Source organism: Ovis aries, chromosome 23 (assembly GCF_016772045.2).
Source record: "Ovis aries strain OAR_USU_Benz2616 breed Rambouillet chromosome 23, ARS-UI_Ramb_v3.0, whole genome shotgun sequence".
In the NCBI taxonomy this organism is placed as follows: Eukaryota; Metazoa; Chordata; class Mammalia; order Artiodactyla; family Bovidae; genus Ovis; species Ovis aries.
This window is the reverse complement of record NC_056076.1, coordinates 22,491,184-22,512,984: the sequence shown is the minus strand read 5'-3', so window position 1 is coordinate 22,512,984 and position 21,801 is coordinate 22,491,184. Positions and strand designations below refer to the sequence as shown.

At 42.8% G+C, this 21,801-nt stretch overlaps 1 protein-coding gene across 27 annotated transcripts in view; it reads left to right on the top strand.

The window, feature by feature from the left end:
* The window catches only part of DTNA (dystrobrevin alpha), a 433,908-nt gene extending 412,574 nt beyond the window's left edge, over positions 1 to 21,334 (top strand). For 10 of the 27 annotated variants that reach the window (XM_060405366.1, XM_060405365.1, XM_060405351.1 and 7 more), the window contains 6 exons: positions 4,441 to 4,600; positions 6,461 to 6,550; positions 9,404 to 9,572; positions 12,073 to 12,205; positions 14,159 to 14,207; positions 18,828 to 21,334. In XM_060405366.1, the coding sequence (XP_060261349.1) occupies positions 4,441 to 4,600; positions 6,461 to 6,550; positions 9,404 to 9,572; positions 12,073 to 12,205; positions 14,159 to 14,176 (570 nt within the window). In that variant the 3' untranslated portion in view covers positions 14,177 to 14,207; positions 18,828 to 21,334. Of the gene's footprint in view, positions 1 to 4,440; positions 4,601 to 6,460; positions 6,551 to 9,403; positions 9,573 to 12,072; positions 12,206 to 14,158 lie in introns of all 27 variants that reach the window. The other 17 variants (XM_060405357.1, XM_060405353.1, XM_060405355.1 and 14 more) reach the window with 4 other exon arrangements.
* The last annotated feature ends 467 nt before the right edge of the window (positions 21,335 to 21,801 follow it).

Below are 21,801 nucleotides of genomic sequence, written 5' to 3'. Positions count from 1 at the left end.
ACAGTGCTTCCTCTTTTCTGCCTGGAAATCTCTGCTGTAAGATGCAAGGCCCCTGGTGCCTCCTGTCTGACCAATCAGAATTAGGCACCTCATCTGCATCCCCACATGAAGCCCTGTGATGATAATCAGGGTGGTTTGCAAGAAAGGATGAGAAGAGGGTTGGATGTCACTAAACAGGAGGCCACGTAAAATCAGGCAGGCCTGACTGCGCTGCATTCTCCACCAAACCCGAGAGGCTGACTTTCGGGAAGCGGGTGACCTGGGTGGGGGAGAGTTCACAGTACCACCTCCCCTTGTCTCTTGACCATCTGCTCGGCCATTCCTCCAGACAGTGCTGGTTCCACAAAGTGACACTGGGCACTTCCCCTGAAACCGCCTTCCTTTCTGGGATGGAGTGGACACCCAAATCCTTCCTGGAAAAAAATCAGAAAATTTATGGATCTTGTCAGACTTTTTAAAAATTGATACAACAGCAGGTTGAGTGGATTCTCAAAGAATGGAGGGTAGAAATGAATTTTTCATTTATTCTCTGGGAAGAGAGCTATTTTAAATTTGCCAAGTATGATGAATGGTTTCCTTCTTCCATAAATCAACTCTCTCCTCAGGAATTTGAAATCTATATATTGATCCACATGGACCATTGTCCCTTAAGTTTTTGCCCCATTAATCACTGAGTAATTTCCAAAAGAGGATGTTCACAGAGATTATTCACTCTAACTCTTCTAAAGTTGTTACCCAACAGCCATGCCTCATGACCAGGCCAGAGGCCACAGTTCTCTACAGGATACACCTGTGAAAATGAAACTGTACCATATTCACTCTTGCTAGTGGTCCAGTAAGAACAGCAGTCAGGAAGGCCCAAGCTGGTGTTCCCAGCAGTAAGTCTGAAAGTGAAGGTGTTAGTCACTCTTCGTGATAGCATGGACTGTAGCCTGCCGGGCTCCATCCATGGAATTCTCCAGGCAAGAATACTGGAGTGGGTTGCCATTCCCTTCTTCAGGGGATCTTCCTGACCCAAGGATCAAACCCAGGTCTCCTACATTGCAGGCAGATGCTTTACCATCTGAGCCACCAGCCAAGCCCCTGGTGTCTACTGTGCCTCAAATTGGCCAGTGTGCTGACATAGGGAGGTGGGCCCTGATAACCCAGGGAGCCAGGATTCTACCCCCAGGTCTGGGTAAAGGCTAGCCATGACTGGGGAAAAGATGCAGCTGAATCTTTTCTTCAGCACCGAATCATCCACCTAATTTCTTCACACAGTCAGACTGCTTGTAATTGCACCAATTAGAGATTCATTTAGGAGATAGTAGCTGTTAGTCATTCACACATAGGTGTAATTTAGACTCAGTCAATTGTTTTTCCCTTAACGCATAACCACAGTCTGTTATTTTTCTCTTAACACAAGACTACTCATGGGAGTTTTGAAGACAGGAAACAGGCGGAAGGGGGTAGGGAAAGTTGGCTTTGGAGACATGGAGTTAAGCAAGGAGAGCGGAGGCCAGTGTGGTACCCAAAGGTGGCATGGTGCCCTGTGGTACCTTGCAGCAGCAGCCCTAGGAGCATCATATGGTAGAGAGCCCGGTGGCACAGGTGTGAGCAGGGCTGGCATGCACTGCAGCCCCAGTAACATCGGATACTGAAACACAGGCCCACAGCCCCATATCCAAAATCACTGGGTCCAGAGATGCTCCAGAACTCAGAATCTGGTTTTAGAAACTCAGTACAGTGCAGACACCACGTAAGTAGCCTCATAGCAGTTAGGAAACTACATGTGTAGCCCATTGGATTTCACATTTGCAGATAAGAGACTGGGGGGTCCTGTGTTTCTGAACTGATTGATAAACAGCCCGAAGGCTCTTCTGCCACTCTGGCACTCACACTGCTCTCCATGAGCCGGTAACTAGAAGGTACTACTGCATGGCCCAGCAGAGAGCCCTAGACCACTGCTCCGACACACTCCCCAGTGCATCCTTGTCCTACGTCTTCCGAGCCTTTAGGTAGCTCACCCTTTCAACATTGGTGACAGTATGTTTTGCAACAGCGATGCAAGCATGCGAAGGTTGGTCCCAGTGCCCACAATCCTGAGAAGTAGCTGTGGTGATGTAGGAAAACCCTGGCCTTGTGGCCTAAAGGCCGAGGGTCCATTCAACCTCTATCCTTCACTAGCTCAGAGACCTTGGGTAATTATGACCTCTGAGCCTCAGCTTGCTAACCTGAGAAATGGGAGTACTCATACCTCAAGTGGTTGTTGAGAGGATTAAGTGAAATAGATGGGATTAAGGTGCTTTCTAGACTATCAATTGCTATTGAGACATAAGCTACTATCATGCCTAGCTCTTATTAGTGAGAGAATAAAGCAAACTAAGGCATGCCGATATGCTCTTGAGGCTATAAATTGCATAAAAGAGTGGAGTTTTATTATTATTGTGAACCTCCTATCACAGAAGAGGATGTGACTTCCAGGGTAGAGAAGGTAACCCACCCTGTGTAGCCAAGAGAAGGCTTCTTTCTTCCACCCCCCTGTCCAGCTTCCTATGGCCAGCCCCTCCTGCCAGCTGCATCTGGGTCCTTGGTAAAGAAAATAGATGAGAAGGGGCAAGGAGCCCTGCCAAGGGCCCTGTCTTGGAAAGGATGCACAGGAGGGTTGCCAGGGAGAGGTGCCTGACCTCAGGGGAACTGACCAACACTTGTCTCCTTTAGGGACCCTCCACCAGCCATAGGCCATCCAGGCCATCCACAGCCCAGGGCAGGCAGAGCACCTGGGCTCAGGCCCCAGCCCAGACACTCTAGCCCCATCTCCTGGACAATTGTTTTCACCTCTCTGAGCATTGTGGTCCATGACGGCACATTTAACACAATGGGACCTACTTCAGTAGGTCATGGAGAGACACCAGTGGGAATGTATGTGAAAACCTTTTGTACATGGTGAAGCATGACTCAAAAGTGAAGTCACCACCTATTGGTGTGAGATGCAGAGAGGTGTCCAGGTAACTCATCAGCAGAGGAGTCTACCGTAATGACCTTGAGCTGCCCAAGTTCACTAAGGGAAACCAGGTCCATCCTGGAGAAGGCTGGGGCAAGGGGCTGCAAAGCATCACCAGCACGCAAACTTCACTTCTCTGGGCCTCATGGGCCACTCCAAGGTACTGTTGTGAGTGAAAGAGTGGAATCCTCAGCGCCTCAAGCATCACATGAGTTATTTTCTGTTTTGCTTCATTTTTAATTCTGGATTTTTCTCAATTTATAGATTTGACTTTTATGTGTGATGCTGGAGCACTGGAAAGCTAACAGCATGGCATTTTATAGGATTGATGTTGTGTGTTTTAACTGCAAGCAGCTGAACCCACAGCAAAGACCTAAATGGAATACTCGAGAGCGCTGCTTTGGTGGTGCATGTCTGGGGTTTGAATGGGGTGATGATGAATCTCTGGAGCTTGCTGTGAAACAGTCCTCACTCTCCCTGGCCAGCCCCAATGGGCTGGAGCGCAATTTATGTGAACATCTAATCTGTTATATATGCACATCTTACATTTTCATGTTTGTGCTGACTTGACTGGCTTTGTAAACTAATTATTAAAACAGATAAGGATTCCAAGAGACCTCACTGTAGAGCCGAACCTATGAAAATCAAGGTGTGACAAGTCTCAGAATGATTTCCTGCTGAGGGTTGAAGTGAGGAGATAAATGACTTTAAAGTTGTTTTCTCCTTTTTCTTCACTCATTTTTAAATCCCACTGTTCGTACTGCTAGAATATTGCTTTTTCATAGGTGAAGAGAAAGACAATTCCTATAGGAAGCATTACCCCCAAACTGGAAACCAAAATTTCTATGTTTCTCATCCTCATTTGAATCCCTGAATCAGAGCAGTTCAACAGTCAACTTTTCCTGTAAAGTAGGGACTAAACAATTTACACCTCATTTGAGTCTTAATTTGAGACTTAATACACATAATATGGCATGATATGATAGGCACTATAAATTATCCTCTGCAGATGATGGCAGGACAGACTGGTTGAAAATTTAGGAAGAGCAATATACCACATCCATCCCAAATAGTCTCTGAGTTTATATTTAAAATTTTTCCTAATGTCTTTTTATTCTGTATAGATCTTCTTTCAAGGAGTAAATAAACACCTTGAAATTATCACCGCTTAACAGTAGTTTCATTACATGGGCAAACATCTCATATATTACGTAGAACAGTGAATGTGGTACTAATAATCTCAGCTTTCAGTTTGTAACCCAAATTTCAGACCATGTCCAGTAAGGTCCTAAACTGCACCTGCATCTCAGGTTGAGCATTGCCATCCCCATGACCTAGAACTTCAACTCGCTTTGGAATTCCATTGTCACGGTTTTTAACATTTAACAGAGGCACTGGGAAGGGCATTTGGCATCTTCTTGGGGAAAACAAATTAATGACTTGCCTTGTCTCTCCAGACCCAGGGGGCAGGCTCCCCCCGCTCCTCCCCTAGCCACACCATCAGCAGGCCCATCCCCATGCCGGTGCGGTCCGCGTCCGCCTGCTCCACCCCGACCCACATGCCTCAGGACTCACTTACGGGGGTAGGGGGAGACGTACAGGAGGCGTTTGCACAAAGTAAGTGGCATTACTGTTATTATCATTATTACTTTGCTGTGTTCTGCTTTATGTGACAAAAAAAAAAAAAAAAAGTCGCCAAGGATTGTGTGTTCTACAGTTATCAGAGCCAAAACCAAAGATGTTCTAGACTGTTCTGTGGCTTGTGTCAAAGCCAGGCCTGCAAGACCTTTTAGCAACTCCCTACGCTGATATGTTCATCCCTTCACCATCTTATCTTCTGGCTTCTCTTGCCCTGCCCCATTTTCTTTAATGAGCCTTTGCTCCTTAAGGGAAAGGAAAAAAATCCTTCCAACAGTATCCCTAGAAAATTATATGAATGTAATCCATTTGAAAATCCTGCAGGATATTTCCGGCTTTCTTCTTTTTACATGAAAGGAAACTCAAGATTTGAGAGTAAACAAACCCATCTCTTTAGCACAGAGGCAATCGAAAAGGATGCTTAGTCACCTTCCAGATGCCTTAGAGAGTTGACTCATTGCCTCTGTGTTCTGGGGCTGGGAGGCGAGGCCCCCACAGTTCACAGAGGAGGGCAGAGAGTGATGGGAGATGACAAACAGCCTTCTCCCACCCCTGCCTCTTCTAGCAATGTATGTGCCGCGAGGGTGTTTCTCTTCCTGCCGAAGTTCATCTGTAAGCCACGTATTTGGAATCTTGAGCCTCTTTTTCAAACATACTATGGACTTGGCCCTCTTTTGGGCTCCTTGCCCCGCTCCCAGGCCAGCACACAAATATCCTTTTAACCCTTGCTGTTATTGTTCAGTTGCTCAGTCACGTCCAACTCTTTTGCGACCCCTTGGACTATAGCGCAGCAGACTCCCCTGTCCATGGGATTTCCCAGGCAAGAATACAGGAGCGGGTTGCCATTTCCTTCTCCAGGGGATCTTCCCAACCCAGGGATCAAACACAAGTTTCCTGTACTGGTAGGCGGATTCTTTACCACTGAGCCACCAGAGAAGCCCCCGTTTGAACCCTTAGTGTGATGGAAATCTCATAATAATCTTTCTCAACCATAGAGAAATATGACCTAAGTTCCAAGTCAGGGTACTTGGCATACATCTTCTGCCCATGTCTTGGCAGCAGGAGTAAGAATCCTCACCCCCTTTTCCACCCCCTGAGGACATTCGGTGCACAGGGTTCCCATTCCCAAGAGGTACCTGAAATAGTCAGGCGAGTTTGGGGAGCTCTGCCGGGAGCCGGAGGCTGAGATTCTGGAGACCAGAATCTGATGCGCTTCAGCCCAGGTAGTGGCTACAGCAGTAGCAGCTGCTGGGAAGGCACAGCTCCAGTGGGGAAACCAGACTTTTCATCTATAAGGGCAATACTTAAGTAGGGGGATCACATGTGCTGTTTTACCTGCAACCATCCCTGTTTGTGCCAGGTCACCCTGTTATGTTTTTTATTTTAAGATTTTTTTTTTTAATGTGGACCATTTTTAAAACTTTGATTGAATTTGTTACAATATTGCTTCCGTTTCATTTTGGTTTTTTGGCTGTGAGGCATGTGATCCCCAACCAGGGATTGAACCCACACCCCCTGCATTGGAAGGCAAAGTCTTAACCACTGGACCACCAGAGAAGTCCTCATTCTTGTTACTAATAGCACCCCTTTCACTTGTAAAATTGTCCCAGTTTGAACAATAAATTGTATGAATCCCCACCAGTGGCCATGTCTTCATACATCAAAGGCCATTGCCCTGAACACAAAGTAATTTTTTTTCAGGAAATGAACCAAAGCACTTCTGAAAAGAAGTCTTGGAAGTTTTCTTGCTGTAGAATTTCAATGGGAGTGATAAACAGCATAAAAATTGGGGGAAAAGGAGAGTTTTGAATTTTTTTCCCATTATCATTCTTTCCTAAGGCTCAAGAAGAAATTTAAGAAATGACTTGCTAGTAGCGGCAGATTCCATCACGAACACCATGTCCTCTCTTGTGAAAGAGTTAAATTCCGGTAAGTCCCTGGTCCCCTCTTATCTGTCTGCTCATTGCAGAAGGGCCCATAACTTCTGTTAGGGATCTGCTCATAAAACACTTAGGTGCAATCTTTTTAGCTGAAAACTGTGCATTCTTATCTTAAGATGTTTATTGTCTGAGTGAGAAATGTGAGACCATCTTGAGTATAATAATTAAAACTTTGTAGGTAAACTTTTAAGAAAGACCTCTGGAGATTTCAGAATTATCTTCAAACCTTATTTGTTGTTGTTTGGTCTCTAAGTCTTATCCAGCTCTCTGTGACCCCATGGACTGTAGCACGCTGGACCTCTCTGTCATCCACTATCTCCCAGAGTTTGCTCAAATTCGTGTCCATTGAATTGGTGATGCTGTCTAACCATCTCATCCTCTGCCACTCCCTTCTCTTTTTGCCTTCCATCTTTCCCAACATCAGGGTCTATTCTTAACTTTATTTATTACTCCAAAAATAGCTAATAACTCAGAATTGTATAAAGAAGAAAATACCAGTTACTGTAAGCTAAACTACTCTGGTTTAACTATTCATTTAATGTTTCATATTTAGGTTGATTCCAGTTACTTACAATTAAAAACAACTTTGCTGTTTAAAAGAGATCTTCTCATTGTCAAGTAGATAAAGATTTTTTAAAGATCTATGTGGCATTTTGTTGGGATATTAGATTTTTTAGTACTGTTTATATTTTGCTGATGAAAAGACTACAAATACATGCTTAATGCAGAAAGTTTGAAAATGCAGGAAAGAATAAAGAAAAATATTAAAATTGACTTGTAAATCCAAAATCCCATGGGTATGCCTGTGGCTGATTCATGTTGATATATGGCAAAACCCAGCATTATATTGTAATTATCCTCCAATTAAAAATAAAATTTTTTAAAAATCCAGAATTCCAAGGTAGCCACTGTTAAATATATCATGACCCAATTTGACATGATGCTGAAGTTAGTTTATAAGGTCAAATGTCTTATTTACTAATTTAGACCCTGTTAATTTGGGATGCATGGCTATTTGAATGAAGCTAAACTGAAATTTGGGCTTCCTAAGTGGCTCAGTGGTAAAGAACCTGCCCACCAATGCGGGAGACAAGGGTTTGATCCCTGGGAGAAGAAGGTGCCCTGGAGAAGGAAATGGCAACCTACTCCAGTATTCTTGCCTGGGAGATCCCGTGGACAGAGGAGCCTGGTGGGCTATAGTCCATAGGGTCGCAAAAGAGCTGGACGTGACTTAGCTGCTAAACAACAACAAACTGAAATTCACCTTTGCAATATCACCAAAGAAAGATCTTCCCAGAAAATATATAGCATAAAATTGCAGTATTCTTTATCCTAATAATACTGAGTTTTAAAAAATTTAACGGTGTTAATACACAAATAAATATCTTGCTAGTTAGGAATACATTTCATTTATTCATGAAAGCCCTATGAGCAATATGACTGTTTTTCAGGACTGTGGTCATGTAGTTGAGATCACAAAAACTGTAAAAATAAAACTTAAACATTAAAAAAAAAAATCCGGATTTAAATTTCTGAAAGTCTCTATAATTAGAGTTAAAATAATGAAATGGTAAAATTAACCTAAAATAATAGCAATTGAAATTGTTGCTGTTATTTTAGATTAAGATTACCAGACAGGATAAAAATGACAGTAGTTAATATATATATATCACGGTTAGTGGCATATACCCACTGCCCTAGCAAATGATGAATAAAATGAAGACATTCTCATTGTGGATGTTTCAAAGTACTTAGTTTATACTCTTACAGTACTTTGAAATATTAAGGGAATGTAGTATTTTAGGTTTGTTTATCTTACGTTAAAGTAGATTTTCCCTAATAGCTCATGGAAACCCCAAACAAGCCTTTTGGCCAACCCAATAATATTAAGCAAAAGTAACAACAGTTTTAATGAAGAGGGGGAAAAACAGAATGCTTGGAGAATTGTCAGTTATTAAGACAAAAATTTCTTATAACATTACTGAGATTTAAAAAACGCAATATGCGTATGTGTGTGTGTGTGTGTGAGATGCTCAGTCATGTCCAACTCCTTGCAACCCCATGGACTGTAGCCCACCAGACTCCTGTGTCCATGGAATTCTCCAAGCAAGAATACTGGAGTGTGTTGCCATTCCCTTCTTCAGGGAATCTTCCTGACCCAGGGGTCAAACCCAGATCTCCCATATTTCAGGCAGATTCTTTACCATAAAGAATCTTTATGGTAAAGAATGGTAAAAATTCTTTACCATTTAAGCCACCAGGGAAGCCCAAAAAAGACAATACTGTATTCTAAATGATCTTATGGTTCAGTTCAGTTCTGTCGCTCAGTCGTAACTCTTTGCGACCCCATGGACTGCAGTACGCCATGCCTACCTGTCCATCACCAACTCCCAGAGTTTACTCAAACTCATGTCTGTTGAGTCAGTGATGCCATCCAACCATCTCATCTTCTGTCATCCCCTTCTCCTCCCAACTTCAATCTTTCCCAGCATCAGGGTCTTTTCAAATGAGTCAGTTCTTCACATCAAGTGGCCAAAAATTGTGGAGTTTCAGCTTCAACATCAGTCCTTCCAATGAATACTCAGGACTGATTTCCTTTAGGATGGACTGGTTGGATCTCCTTGCAGTACAAGGGACTTTCAAGAGTCTTCCTGATTTTATGGTAATTCATGTCAATATCAATTCTCATTTTGAAAAAAAAATGAACACTTATTTGACTTGTGTACAGTAGCTGGTCAGTGTTTTACACAGCACAGGTTAGTTTTTGCTAAGCCTAGCCCTTTATTGGCTGATCATAAAAAAATCTAAGATATTCTTTACTTTCTTCAATTGTACCTAATAGAGGTGGGAAGTGAAACTGATAGTAACGTGGATTCTGAATTTGCACGGACTCAGTTTGAAGATCTGGTCCCATCACCAACCTCTGAAAAAGCTTTTCTAGCACAAATCCACGCCCGAAAACCTGGGTACCTTCACGGTGGAGCTACCCCGAGCACCATGCGTGGGGACATGTGAGTATCTTCTGCCTGGGGGGTGTTTTTTCAGCAACAGGACATTCTGCAGGGAGCATAAGAAAATAAAAACATGGTTGCTTAGTTTTTCATTTTGGAAAGGAATGACACAGTTTCCTTTTCTGCCAGAAAAGGTAGGAGGGTGTGTGTGTGCTAAGTCACTTCAATCATGTCCGAATCTGTGCGACCCTATGGCCTGCAGCCCACCAGGCTCCTCTGTCCATGGGATTCTCCAGGTAAGAATACTGGAGTGGGTTGCCATGCTCTCCTCCAGGAGATCTTCCTGACCCAGGGATCGAACCCGCATCTCTTGTGTCTCCTGCATTGGCGGATGGGTTCTTTACACTAGCGCCCCCTGGGAAGCCCAGGTAGAAGGGTGCTTCATTTCAACTTCTCATTGTGACTTTTCCTCCTAACAATTTCCAGAGTATCAGTAATGAAAACCAACCAGTACCTGTTGAGATCCTGGCCCACCCAAGGCACTCAACCAGTTAGATACAAAATAGTGTCAAAAATCACTCCCAGCATCCCAGAACTCATAGACTAGTTCAGAAGATAAATCATCCCATCTTCCGAATTTACTAGATTCCCTCTTAAGGGACCTGGTTATACTAGAGAGGCCTCTGTTCAAAGTGAGTATATAAACATCATCTATGCACTTGTGATTTGAATAACTAAATGTATAAAAATCTCATTATAAAGAAGTCCAATTTGCTTGACTTGTTGAATATGTATAAATCTGACCTTCAAAAGACATTTTGCAAAGATTTTCACCCAATTAGGTTTCTGTAGCTTGACAGGAGCCAGTAGAATCAGTGACATTCCCTACTAGACTGGGACCTTGGATCAGCTCAAAGTAGTCAGGCAGAAAAAGTTAAAGCTGAGAAACAAAGGCTAAGCAAGGACAGACCTGCAGAGCCCAGCTTGGGAGGGAAAAGACTAAAATGAAGAAAGTTAAATAAGTGGAGTTCTGAGAAATATGGACAAGGGCTCACTCAGAAGCTGGAAAAGGGAGTTGATGAGCAGTTTTTTAAAAAGCTACAGAAGGGTGGTGGTGCTTAACATGAGAAAAACTGCAGACTAGTCTACAAAAATAAACTGTTTTAAAGACCCAAAGAAGAAACTAACCAGAGGCCTTTCTGGTGTTTTGACTCTCCATCCAAGGAGTGAGTTAAAAGACCAGTAATAATGGGAAATTATAAATAGACATGGTTTGAAAGCCAGCTGTGAAAAGGCAGAGAGCATAATATCAAAACAAAACAGTTATGATTTTATGTGGCAGGAGGCTGCTGCTTTTAATTGTAGTTCGCTTTCTTGTCCTTCCCTCTATAATTTAAAATGATTTGATTTGTTTGTTATTCAGACTGGTGAACTGTGATCAGTTCAGTCTGGTAAATTACGTATCTATGTGATTTTTTATAATTGAGCATTTACATGGTGGTGACCTAAAACTTTCTTGATCCAGTCGCAAGATCCAAGACTGTAGCTAAAGCCACCCGATCTGCCGTTCCTGGCAGGCTGGTGGCAGGGCTGTGGGGGTTGGGAAGGGAAAGTTTATAGAGGCCTTGCAGACCTATTTAGGCTGGCCCCAAACCTCTAAAAATAACAAGAACATGTCGTACAGATATAAATAAACATGAACATTGGCATTTATGTTCCAACCCAGAAACTTCTATTTGACCACTCTTTTTCATTTTAGGGGATATTTTAATATCTGTACTATCCAAGCATGTACTGTGTTTTAGCCCGAGAATATTTTAGCCATATGATTTAGGCGGTAAATTTATATTCAGTCCCAGGAAGAACTTTATATATTCTTGGACGAATAGATGAAGAGTCACACATTAGCGAATGAGATCATTCTTATCCATTTGTTTCATGATGGAATTGGACAATTTAAATGGATTTCTTAAAGTCAGAGAGAGTATACATCTTTAAGATCAAGAGCTGTGGGTTAGAATATTAGTCTCCCTGACATTGATTGGATGATATTCTGAGCCTTGATTCTACCATAAAAATACAGCACATGAGTGCATGGGCCTATATACATGCAGAACACAAAGAGAATTAAATTACAAACAAATATTCTTAGACATTATTTCACTAGAGGGCTCACTTTCCTTATAGAAAGTGTTCTTGGACTCCATTTTTTTAAGCCCCCAAATTGGGAAAACTGTATCCTCTCAAAAGCCTGCTTTTTTTTTTTTTAAGAATGGCAAACATTTAAAGGGCAACTCATTCCAGGAAACTCTAGGAAAACAGGTGACATAGAAAAACTGCCTATGAGAACAACTTGATCATATATTTCTCCAAACTTCCAAAGCGTCTTTCAAGTTTTTTTCATCATGTCAAAGAAAATCCTAAATTGAAGTAAATCGAAGCAAAGAAGTGAATTAGAGACAAAATAAACGTGCCCCCAGAACAGCAGGTAATACAGGGATTCCACTCATATTTGCCTTTTAAGATTTGCTCCAAAACACCCTCTGTGGTTGACTCCCAGGGTTACAGAAGACGGGGACCCCTACGTGCGGCCAGAGGATGAGAACTATGAAGATGACTCCGTCCGGCAGCTGGAGAATGAGCTAAAGATGGAGGAGTACCTAAAACAGAAGCTACAGGATGAAGCCTACCAGGTACCGAGAGCCCACCCCACACCACCCACCACTTCGGCCCCCGCCCCTCGGCGGCTGGATCTTTCACATTATCCCAAAACTTGGTGCCTTCTCCTTCCTTCCACCCTCCCTTTCTGGAATATTCTGACAGTACTCCTTAGCCCATGAATTCTAAGACAGGGAAAGGTTTAATGCTTCTTATAGCTGTCACTCACCGTGTTTTCCTATAAATTCTGAGCTGGAAAATGAAAAGAGGCCTTCCATGGTGATAAATAGTTCATGACCCTCCAAGATCATTAGGAAAACACTTTTAAAGAAAAGATACAGCTGGCTGTCCATATCAGCAGATTCAGGATCTGTGGGTACTGAGGTTCAACTGGAAGGGACTTTGAGTATCCATGGATACTGGCATCTGCAGGATGAGGGTATCCTGGAACCAGTCCCCCATGAATACTCTGGGATTCTATGCCCTTGGGTGGGCCACAGGGCACCAGGAAATTGACTAAGCATAAGTATACCTCTGTCCTTGAATCACTTGTCCTCAACTTCCCTCCCTGCCTGCCTCGTATCAAATGTTAAGAAGTCAAAGAGTGAGAAACCTCAGCTAGACATGTTGGGGGAACTGCAGGCCCCCATTCAGCAGGGTGTGGCTGGACAGATTGTCATATATCCTGGATAGCATGATAATCCATCTGAGAAGTCACCTGACATAACACATGCGATGGGGAATAATATTATCCTTACGGGGATACATTTTCTCCATGGAGATTGTTCTACTGCCCCGTTTATTTACCTTGTATGTTTCCCCTCCCTGCGTCTTGCTGGGGTTCTGGGAGGACAGGGGTATTTGGATGGTTGAGACCTACTGCCCCTCACCAGGCCCCAGTGGGTTATTTTTATCAGGTCAGGCTTTCTGTCCAATATCCAGATAAGTTCTTTCCACCATCTTAGGAGCAGTAGCTTCTCTTACTCTGCTATTGGAAGAAAGAATAGCCGATAAAATAAGTTATCTACTGCTCATACATCTGTAGATTGCTTGGAAATATTTTCCCAAGAAGAACAGAGCAAGAGGGAAGCCTACTAACCCCACATTGACAATATGAAACAGAAGTTTCGCCTCTTTGGAATGTTCCAAAACAGTTGTGTTTCCAAATAACTTCAGAATGTAGGCCTAGGTAAACAAAGAGTGACCAGATATGTAAAGCTGTGCTTGAATCCTGCGTAATCAGACTTGCCTCGAGTGCACACCAGGGAGGGCATTTTTCTTTACAACTTCTATGGCCTGTCCACAGGAGGAAATTTGCCCGGATGAAGCCCCAGGGTGTCTCTGGGAACTCTGAGGGGTGGCATTCCTACATATATCTCCTTTGGGCCCTGCTGCACAGAAGGAGAGAGAGAGGTGGCTAAATAATCAATATTATGGTTCATGTTGTTAGAGGCGCCTATTAGACCTCCCTCTGGGAGCCCACACTAGTGTCTGGATTTTGGTGACAACTGTAACTGAAATTTCTAATTTTTTTTTTTAAGAAAAGGAGTCATTTCATATAAGATATTAGATTTGTATTTATTTCAATGAACTAGAGATTTAACCTGATACAAGCCAAATGAAAGGAAATTCTATTAACAGCTTCTATTGGAATTCCTGCCATCTCTGGCAGATTTTAAGCTCTTTCTCTCTCTCTCTCCTTTCCTCACCACAACCAGTGACTTCAAAGAAAAGACAAAGAAAAGGGCAAAGAGATTGTAACGGGTCCATGTGTTTTATGCCCTGGAGAAGGTTGAAGTGGTTTTTCCTTGACTGCTCTATAAGCTGTTGGATGGGTCAGAATGTTACTTTCGTCCCCTGGCTTCTCTCTGTCTGTCTGTCTGTCTATCTATCTTTCTGCATGGCTTCCCACCAAATAATTCACCAGCTTGACTGCATCACAGACTTGACATGTCACCTTTCTCGTTTGTATCCTTTGTCACCCGCAGGTCAGCTTGCAAGGTTGAATGCAATATCCTTTTATCACTCTCCTCTCAAGTAAGTATCCACTTATTTAGGAGGAAATGTGGTCACTGTACCTTGGATTCCGATCACTTGTAACCTACATGCACAATCACTCTCTCTTACGTTTTTTCTCTGGTATACTATCCTCTCCCCCTGCTGACAGCAAAGAATCATCCTGGGCCATGAAACATATCTTTCTAGTCCAGTGTGATTTGGCAGACAACCTTGGGAGTTCACTTTTTACTCTATAAATTAGGAAAACTGGCAGAGGAATTTCTATAACCCAAAGATGCCCCATAAATGTGCGGCTATAAAGCCAATTTGCTGATCCATAACTGCATCCAGGGTTTCAACCTCTCTGACACTTGAGAGAGAAAAATGCAAGCTTGCTCAGCACTTGCAGAAATGAGTCAGCTCCTTAGTCCTGCTGTATTTCGGGCCCAAAAGGTCAAAGTGTGCACCTTAACCAGTGAAATCAAGAACATGAATTACTAAAGAAAATGAAAGAAGCAAAGCGCAGAGGGAAGCTTCCACAGCCTTACGCTTTTGGAACAGCTGATTCACACCCATCATGGAATTCAGCAAGATATAAATTAATTTAAAATACCTTTTCTGGGGCTTGTGATCCCCCACCTTCAGAGATTTACCTAAATACATGGGAAATTCTCAGTAGTTTTTTGTTTGTTTGTTTGTTTAATTTAAAGAGACTAGCATTTTATTGGCAAGAACCACTTGACTATTGTTGTCTGAAGCTTAGGATCTGGACTCTAACAGACTGATTTCAAAAATGAGTTCCATCAGATCCTAGCAGCATAATCTTTGAAAAATCGCTTAGACTTCTATGAGCCTCTGTTCCCACTGTACAACATGTATCATAATACCTACCTCACAGAGGAGTTGTACGCCCTGGGATACACCAAGTTACAGCTTAACCTAGTGGCAGACACACTATCATTTCATTCTGAGCACACACGTACATGTCTAACCCTCTGCTCAGTGCTTTAGAAGCAGTTCAGTCCCTGGGAGCGACAATGATTATTATGCGAGTGTATGAGAACCCCCAAGACTCAGAACTAGCTTGCTCTCTCTACTTGGGTGAATAAGGTTGGAATTCGGCTTTGTGCTATGATTTGACACACCTTCAGCTACACTGTCCCATGAGTCTGATGGTTTCTCTGGCTCCAGCTCATGGCCATTTAGATGTCCCACATTACAATTCAAAGCTAATACACCTCTCACAGTCATGACTGCATAAGACCAAGGACTTGTAACTACTTTAGTTCTTCCGTCTATTCCCACCCTTGGAATCTCGTAAGTCTACAGTGCAGTTGAGAGGAAACTCAGCCCTGGCTGCTAAGTTGAAAAAGGAATATATGTCTTCTAAATGATGTATCAATTAGTAATGAATACATTCTAGCTGAAACACTGCTGACCTCCTGTCTCGGTCCTCAGGTTAAGATGAGGCAAGTAAAAATCAAGGTGTAATTGTTATGAAATATATTTTTTGAGCTGTGAGGCCCTTTTGGTATAAAAGGAAAGATCTTATTGAATACATTTTAGTCTGTCTCCCTTGGACTTGAGACTACTACCCACAAGTTCTCCTGATTCATCATGACTATAGTGAAAAAGTTCCCAAGAGCAATTTCTGAAAATATTCACTCCAGTTACTTTCCCAGAGGAGCAAGATGTTTCCTTTCATAGCATTTTCTTTCTCTGAACTCTAGCAGTTTGATCATTTTTGTTATGCACATTATTTAAACATCAGCAGGTAGTTCTTATAAAAAATATACTTCTTTAAAAAGCCTAATAAAATGCCTTTGACATTTTTTATTTAGTTGCTAACTCATGTCCAATTCTTTTGCCACCCATGGACTGTAGCCTGCCAGGCTCCTCTGTCCATGAGCTTTCTCAGTGGAGTTGCCATTTCCTTCTCCAGGGGATCTTCTGAACCCTGGGATCAAACCCATGTCTCCTGCGTTGGCAGGTAGATTCTTTACTACTGAGCCACAGCGGAAACCCCAGCCCTGGACATAAACCAAGATAAAAGCAGTATTTGGTTCTTGTCCATAAATGCCAAAGATTTTAATCTTCTGTTTCAAATTTTATTTCCAATAAAACTTAAAACAGTTGTGACCTCTGCTACTTTCTGCATCCTTACCTACCTAGCTGGCCTTGCACAGGATTTTAAATATAAGCCAGTCTGTCACCAAATCACCAAGTCAGACAAAATTAATTTAAGATCTGGAACACTGCAGGAACTAGTAGCTTTTCATCCTTGAAGCTAGTTCTACCCTACTGTAATTTTTCTTGATGAAACCCAGAAAGACAGCTGAAATTGTAGAACAGTTATCTGTTGAAATCTATTCACTTGAACCTTCTGGCTATACTGCAAGACCAGAAATTATCCTCAAATATATGCATCTCTTCTGCAAGGGTCCTAAAGTCGATTTCATCAGCTCAGAGTTAATTAGGCATCCATGAAGCAGAGCACCACATGCTGCTGCTGCTGCTGCTGCTAAGTCATGTCAGTCGTGTCCCACTCTGCGTGACCCCATAGACAGCAGCCCACCAGGCTCCCCCGTCCCTGGGATTCTCCAGGCAAGAATACTGGAGTGGGTTGCCATTTCCTCCTCCAATGCATGAAAGTGAAAAGTGAAAGTGAAGTCGCTCAGTCATGTCCGACTCATACCAACACCATGGACTGCAGCCCACCAGGCTCTTCCGTCCATGGGATTCTCCAGGCATGAGTACTGGAGTGGGGTGCCGTTGCCTTCTCCGGAGCCCTACATGACTAAGGGACAAAAGATGAAACACCAGAGACATGGAAGACCCATCCTCTGCTCAAGAAAATCCTTAGGCCTCTTTGAAGATAAATATGCGCTTACCAACACATTAACAAGAGTTAATCCAGAGAAACCTGTTTCATTGCTTTTCAGCTAGCCATGTGGGAAGAAACGATACACATAACGCTTAGCACCCGAATTAGAGTCCACCATGGTCCCATTTTGGCACACTCAAATCTTAGGTTGGTCCCTTTTCCATCCCTCTGGCCACATGGTACTCCACTCACCTTGGCCAGCCGCATCCTAACTTCAGAAATTAGAGGATGGAAGATCAAAGGTGGATTTTTTTTTTAAATTAGCGTGGCAAAAAAAAAAAAAAAATAGCAAGGCATTCTGATGGTGAGTCAGTGCTTTCATCTCCTTGTCCAAAGGACAACACAGATATTTCTGTTTATGCTGCTTGAACCTTCCAGATGCCTTAGGTGCCCACTAGGCAGGAGTCTCAGCATGGAGGATTCTTGTCCTCTCTTCCATCAGAAGGTGCAGTAGCCCAGTGTCCCAAGACGGTCATTCCTGATTGTCAGAGGAAGAAAGGAGTGTGTGTGTGTGTGTGTGTGTGTGTGTGTGTGTTTCGGGGTGGGGGAAAGGGAGGATTCTAAGCTTCATAGCTCTAATTTAGAGAACAGTTTCTATCTTTAAAAAAGAAATTACACATTGCTTATTCCCAGGCAAGCTATAGTCAGACAGATGCAAGTAACAGGAGAGCTGGTGATGAAGGACAGAGCTGCACCCCCAGAGGAGAAGACGGCAGCCTGGCAGCAGCCTCAGCTCATGGAAGAGAGGACCCACCACATGCAGCCGCTCCCGACAGACCCCCGCCCCCTAAAGACTGTGTTCTGCCGACTATAGTGCAGCTAACTTTTTGTTCTAAGTTTTGTAGTTCATAGACGTGTGTTTTGAGAAGGAAAAAAAAAAACAAAAATAAGACTTCTGTTCAAAGCTAACTTATCAGCTACATCTTCTGTAACATGGCTCATCCCTCGAAATGAAAACACAGGCTGAAATCCCATGCTGCTGTTACTGGCAATGGCAGTATTAACGAGCATCTTACCTTTGCACATGATATTTGAACCTGATCAGTTTACAGCGACATTACTAACACTGTTTATAGCTAGGAGTTTCATTTCTGAATTCTCTGAGATTTTAGCAAAACAGTTGATTATATACACTGTACATTTTTTTTTCCACAGCAACTGGAAAAAAATAACAACCATTTGCAGTTATTCACTGAGCCCGAAGGATTTGGTTCCTGAGGGTACAGACTTAGAGCCCCAAAGCCAAGAAGGGTCCTTGGCCTGCATAGTCTGCACTTGTCTCCAAGTCTCTGAGAACTGAGGCTTGAACCAAACCCACCAGGAGAAACCAATCTCTGCGGCTTCTTTCCAACTTGGGGTTGTTTTCTTTCAAGATACTCTTAACCAATCAGCCATAGAATTTAGTGTAAATATTTTTTTTTCCAAATAGAGATCATATTCCAAAAAAAGGCAACATTCAAATTATATAGAATCTAGTTTTTAAAATCAGCACAGATCTTCTTAAAAACTGTGAACTCTGTTTTGAAATACTCATTACTAAAGCTGTTTATAAACCACAGGTGCCATAAGATCCCCCCCAGTGGACTCAAGTTATCTCTGCTCTTCCACGGCTGGTTCCTTTCGGTTTAGCTTTAGGGAGCATGTTTCTAACAGCACCGCTCATCCACCAGTTCCCCATCAGGTCGTTTGGAGGCCTTTCAGCTTTAAATGTACAGGCTTAAAGTGCGCTTGCAAACGCTCACTCTCCTTTTCTTTCTGAATGTGTTTTGCCTTAGCTGGCTACCTGGTGTTCTGCATGCAGCCTCCTGTGGTCACGTGAGAGGAAACAGGCTTTCCTAAGTGGAGCTGGGATCTTGCACTCTGTGAAAAGCTGATGTGCAAAAGAACTGTCAAGGAAGGGAGAATGAATGACTCTGTTGATGGTCCTTTCTGAGGGCCCTCTTTGGGGAGCACCAAAGACCTCCCTTGGGGATTCTGGGGAAATGAAAAAAATAATCTTCTACTTTGTTTCAAGATTTGATGAAATAAAAATCCTGCAACACAGTAGATGCATTATCCTTAAACTGGCAGCTTCTCTGGATTCCTGTTTCTCATTTAAAAGAAAGAAGAGAACATCATTCTATAACAGTGGTTCTTTGAAATGTGGTCCCTGGACCAGCAGCACCAGCATTACCTGGGGAATTTATTAGAAATGCAGATTCTTAGGCCCTAACCCCAGCCCTACTGAATCAGAAATTCTGGGGTTGGGGCCCCGTCATCTGTGTTTGAACCTTCCAGGTGATTCTGATGCATGCAGAAGCTGAAGAACCACTGCTTTAGAAGAAAGTTGTGTAATAAAATCTCTGAAAAGGCCTTACTCAGAATAAGTAAGAAAGGTTCTGAGTCATCATCAAAGTTTGAGCGATTCAATTTTGCTTCCAGGGTTGGCAGAAGCTTTCTCCCACCCGACAGAGTCAGTAGTTGGTGGGTGCCCCGCTGAGAAGTGACATCCCAACTTCTTCCTTCTTCCTTTTCAGAGGGCTCTCAGATGCTCCCATCTCTGTGTTGGGTCAGACACCACCTCCTTGACTGCCCTCGGGAACAAAATCACTTGCCTTGGGGTTAGTAAATCTCTCGGTTGGCATTAGCAAGGAGCGCATTCTGCCCCTTGATGTACTTAATCATTTTTCCCTGGAGAGCCAGCCTGACAAATGCCCCTGAGAACAGGCTGACACCAAAGGGACACAACTGCACAGTTCTCAGATTTCTTTGCACAGAGGGATGTTATTGCAGGTTTTGTTGGTGTATCTTAATGTTCATCTCCTTCCCTCTGCCCATCCTCTGTGAACCCATACCTCTCTAGATGGAGCAGGTGGCCACTGGTGCCTCATACTCAGTACTTAAAACCACTACATCCCAGCTACCTACATGGCTGTCAGCTCTGAATCAAAGCTGGGCAGTTCTCAGTCTCAGAACCCTGACCCTGCAGGTGGCATTCAGCCACTACGTGGACCGAGCTGACAGATGTTATCATTTTGTGTTTCTGCATCATAGTGTTTGTCTAAGGTTTGGACTGTTCTGTGGGTAACCTTCCCGCATCATAGTGTTCATTGCCAATTCCATCACACGGTTGTCGATCCCATCTTACGAAGTCGTTGCAAGGACTCTGGAAACTGCTGCCAATGACCGGTTCCTGACTAACCAGCCACCTTTTCTTTCTCTTAGCTCCACGTCAGCCCTGAGACCAGACTCAAGCACCCCTGTCCTGTAAACGAGACAAAATGGCGTGCGTTATTTTGGGTTTTCGTGTTTTTGGGCGGGTTTCTTTCCTTGGCTCTCCAAATCTACTTTTGGGGCCTGTTCTAAGTGCAAACCCAGCAGGTGTCACCTGTCCTGTCCATTAGGTACAGTTCTGTCTGGCCAGGGTTGTTTCTTTCTTGTTCCACGATGAATTGCACATCCATCTCCATTAGAGGTGATGCCCTATTAATGAGCACTGGTCTAACACAGCCAACCCTCCCCCCACGGCACCATGTGAATGGAGGGAGGGAGGAGGGTGAAATCTACTGTAGGGGATTCAGGAATCAGTTGTGGTTGGTCAGGACGGAAGTCGGGGTAAATGTGGTTGGTCAGAGGGAGATGTGCTGGAGATTGTGAAAAATGGATTCTCGAGAGATCTACTATAAGACAGGGAAGGTTCATTTGTAAGTAGTAATGTGAACTGAACTACATAAGAGTGTGGCCTTTGTTGTGATATACTATGTATTTTCTTATATGCATGAGCCAAACTGTTGCCTCATAATTTAGCACTGATGTCTGCTTTTATTTGGATCATCTTTGTCCACCCTTATTAGTTCTTGGCTGTTAACTGTAGGTAGGCGTTGTAGATCCAGCAGCCTTTGGTTGCTGCAGTCACCTTGGTTCGATTCCGCACAAACAACTCCATGTCCTCAGAAAAAAGGGCATTTTTACCTTTGAACCAAAAAGAGGGGAAAAAAGAAAATCAGAGGTATCATATCCTAATTAACTCTAAGACATTTTTAATTATGACTACTGTAATTTGACGCCATTTGAAGTAACCAATTCAGAGACACTAAAGATTTCACAACATTCATGGGTATGTAACAAAACTACTATTGTATGGGTTTTTTGTATTGCTGTTAAGTATTGTTTTGTGTGTCTGTGTGTGTGTTGGAACCTCCTGGGGACATGTTATATTTTGAAGTGATTAAACTATTTAATTGTGTGTCTATATTTTGGAATGGAATTATTTCTTCATTAAAAAATGTTTTTAAAAACACTATATCTTGTGTATTTTGTTCTTTGAATGTTTCCTAAAACAACAAGAGATTAGTCTAAGAAAGACAAGTCAGTGTTTGGAGCGTGAAGCTTGACTGCTGATTGAGGATCAAGCAATTGAGGTCAAATATTTCACCTTTTCCTGCCTTTGAGGATGCAATTTTTTTTAAAATTAGATACTATTCTGCTCATTGAAAGCCTTGTTATGATTAAGATCAAAAATCCATACTCCCTCTCCTTTTTTCTCTTCCTCTTCTTTCTTTTCTTCTCCAAATTCCAAATGTTAGAAAAAAATAACTAACATTTGTGTAATCCTTTACAACTTTCAAAAACCCTGTTTCATTTACATTTGATCCTCACATTATCCATTTGAGGAGTACTTAGTCATCCAGATGTGTAACTTACGGTGCTTCCTTTGTTCTGAAAAAATCTGCAGACCAGGCTGAGATGAGAAGTAGACTAGGAGTGCCA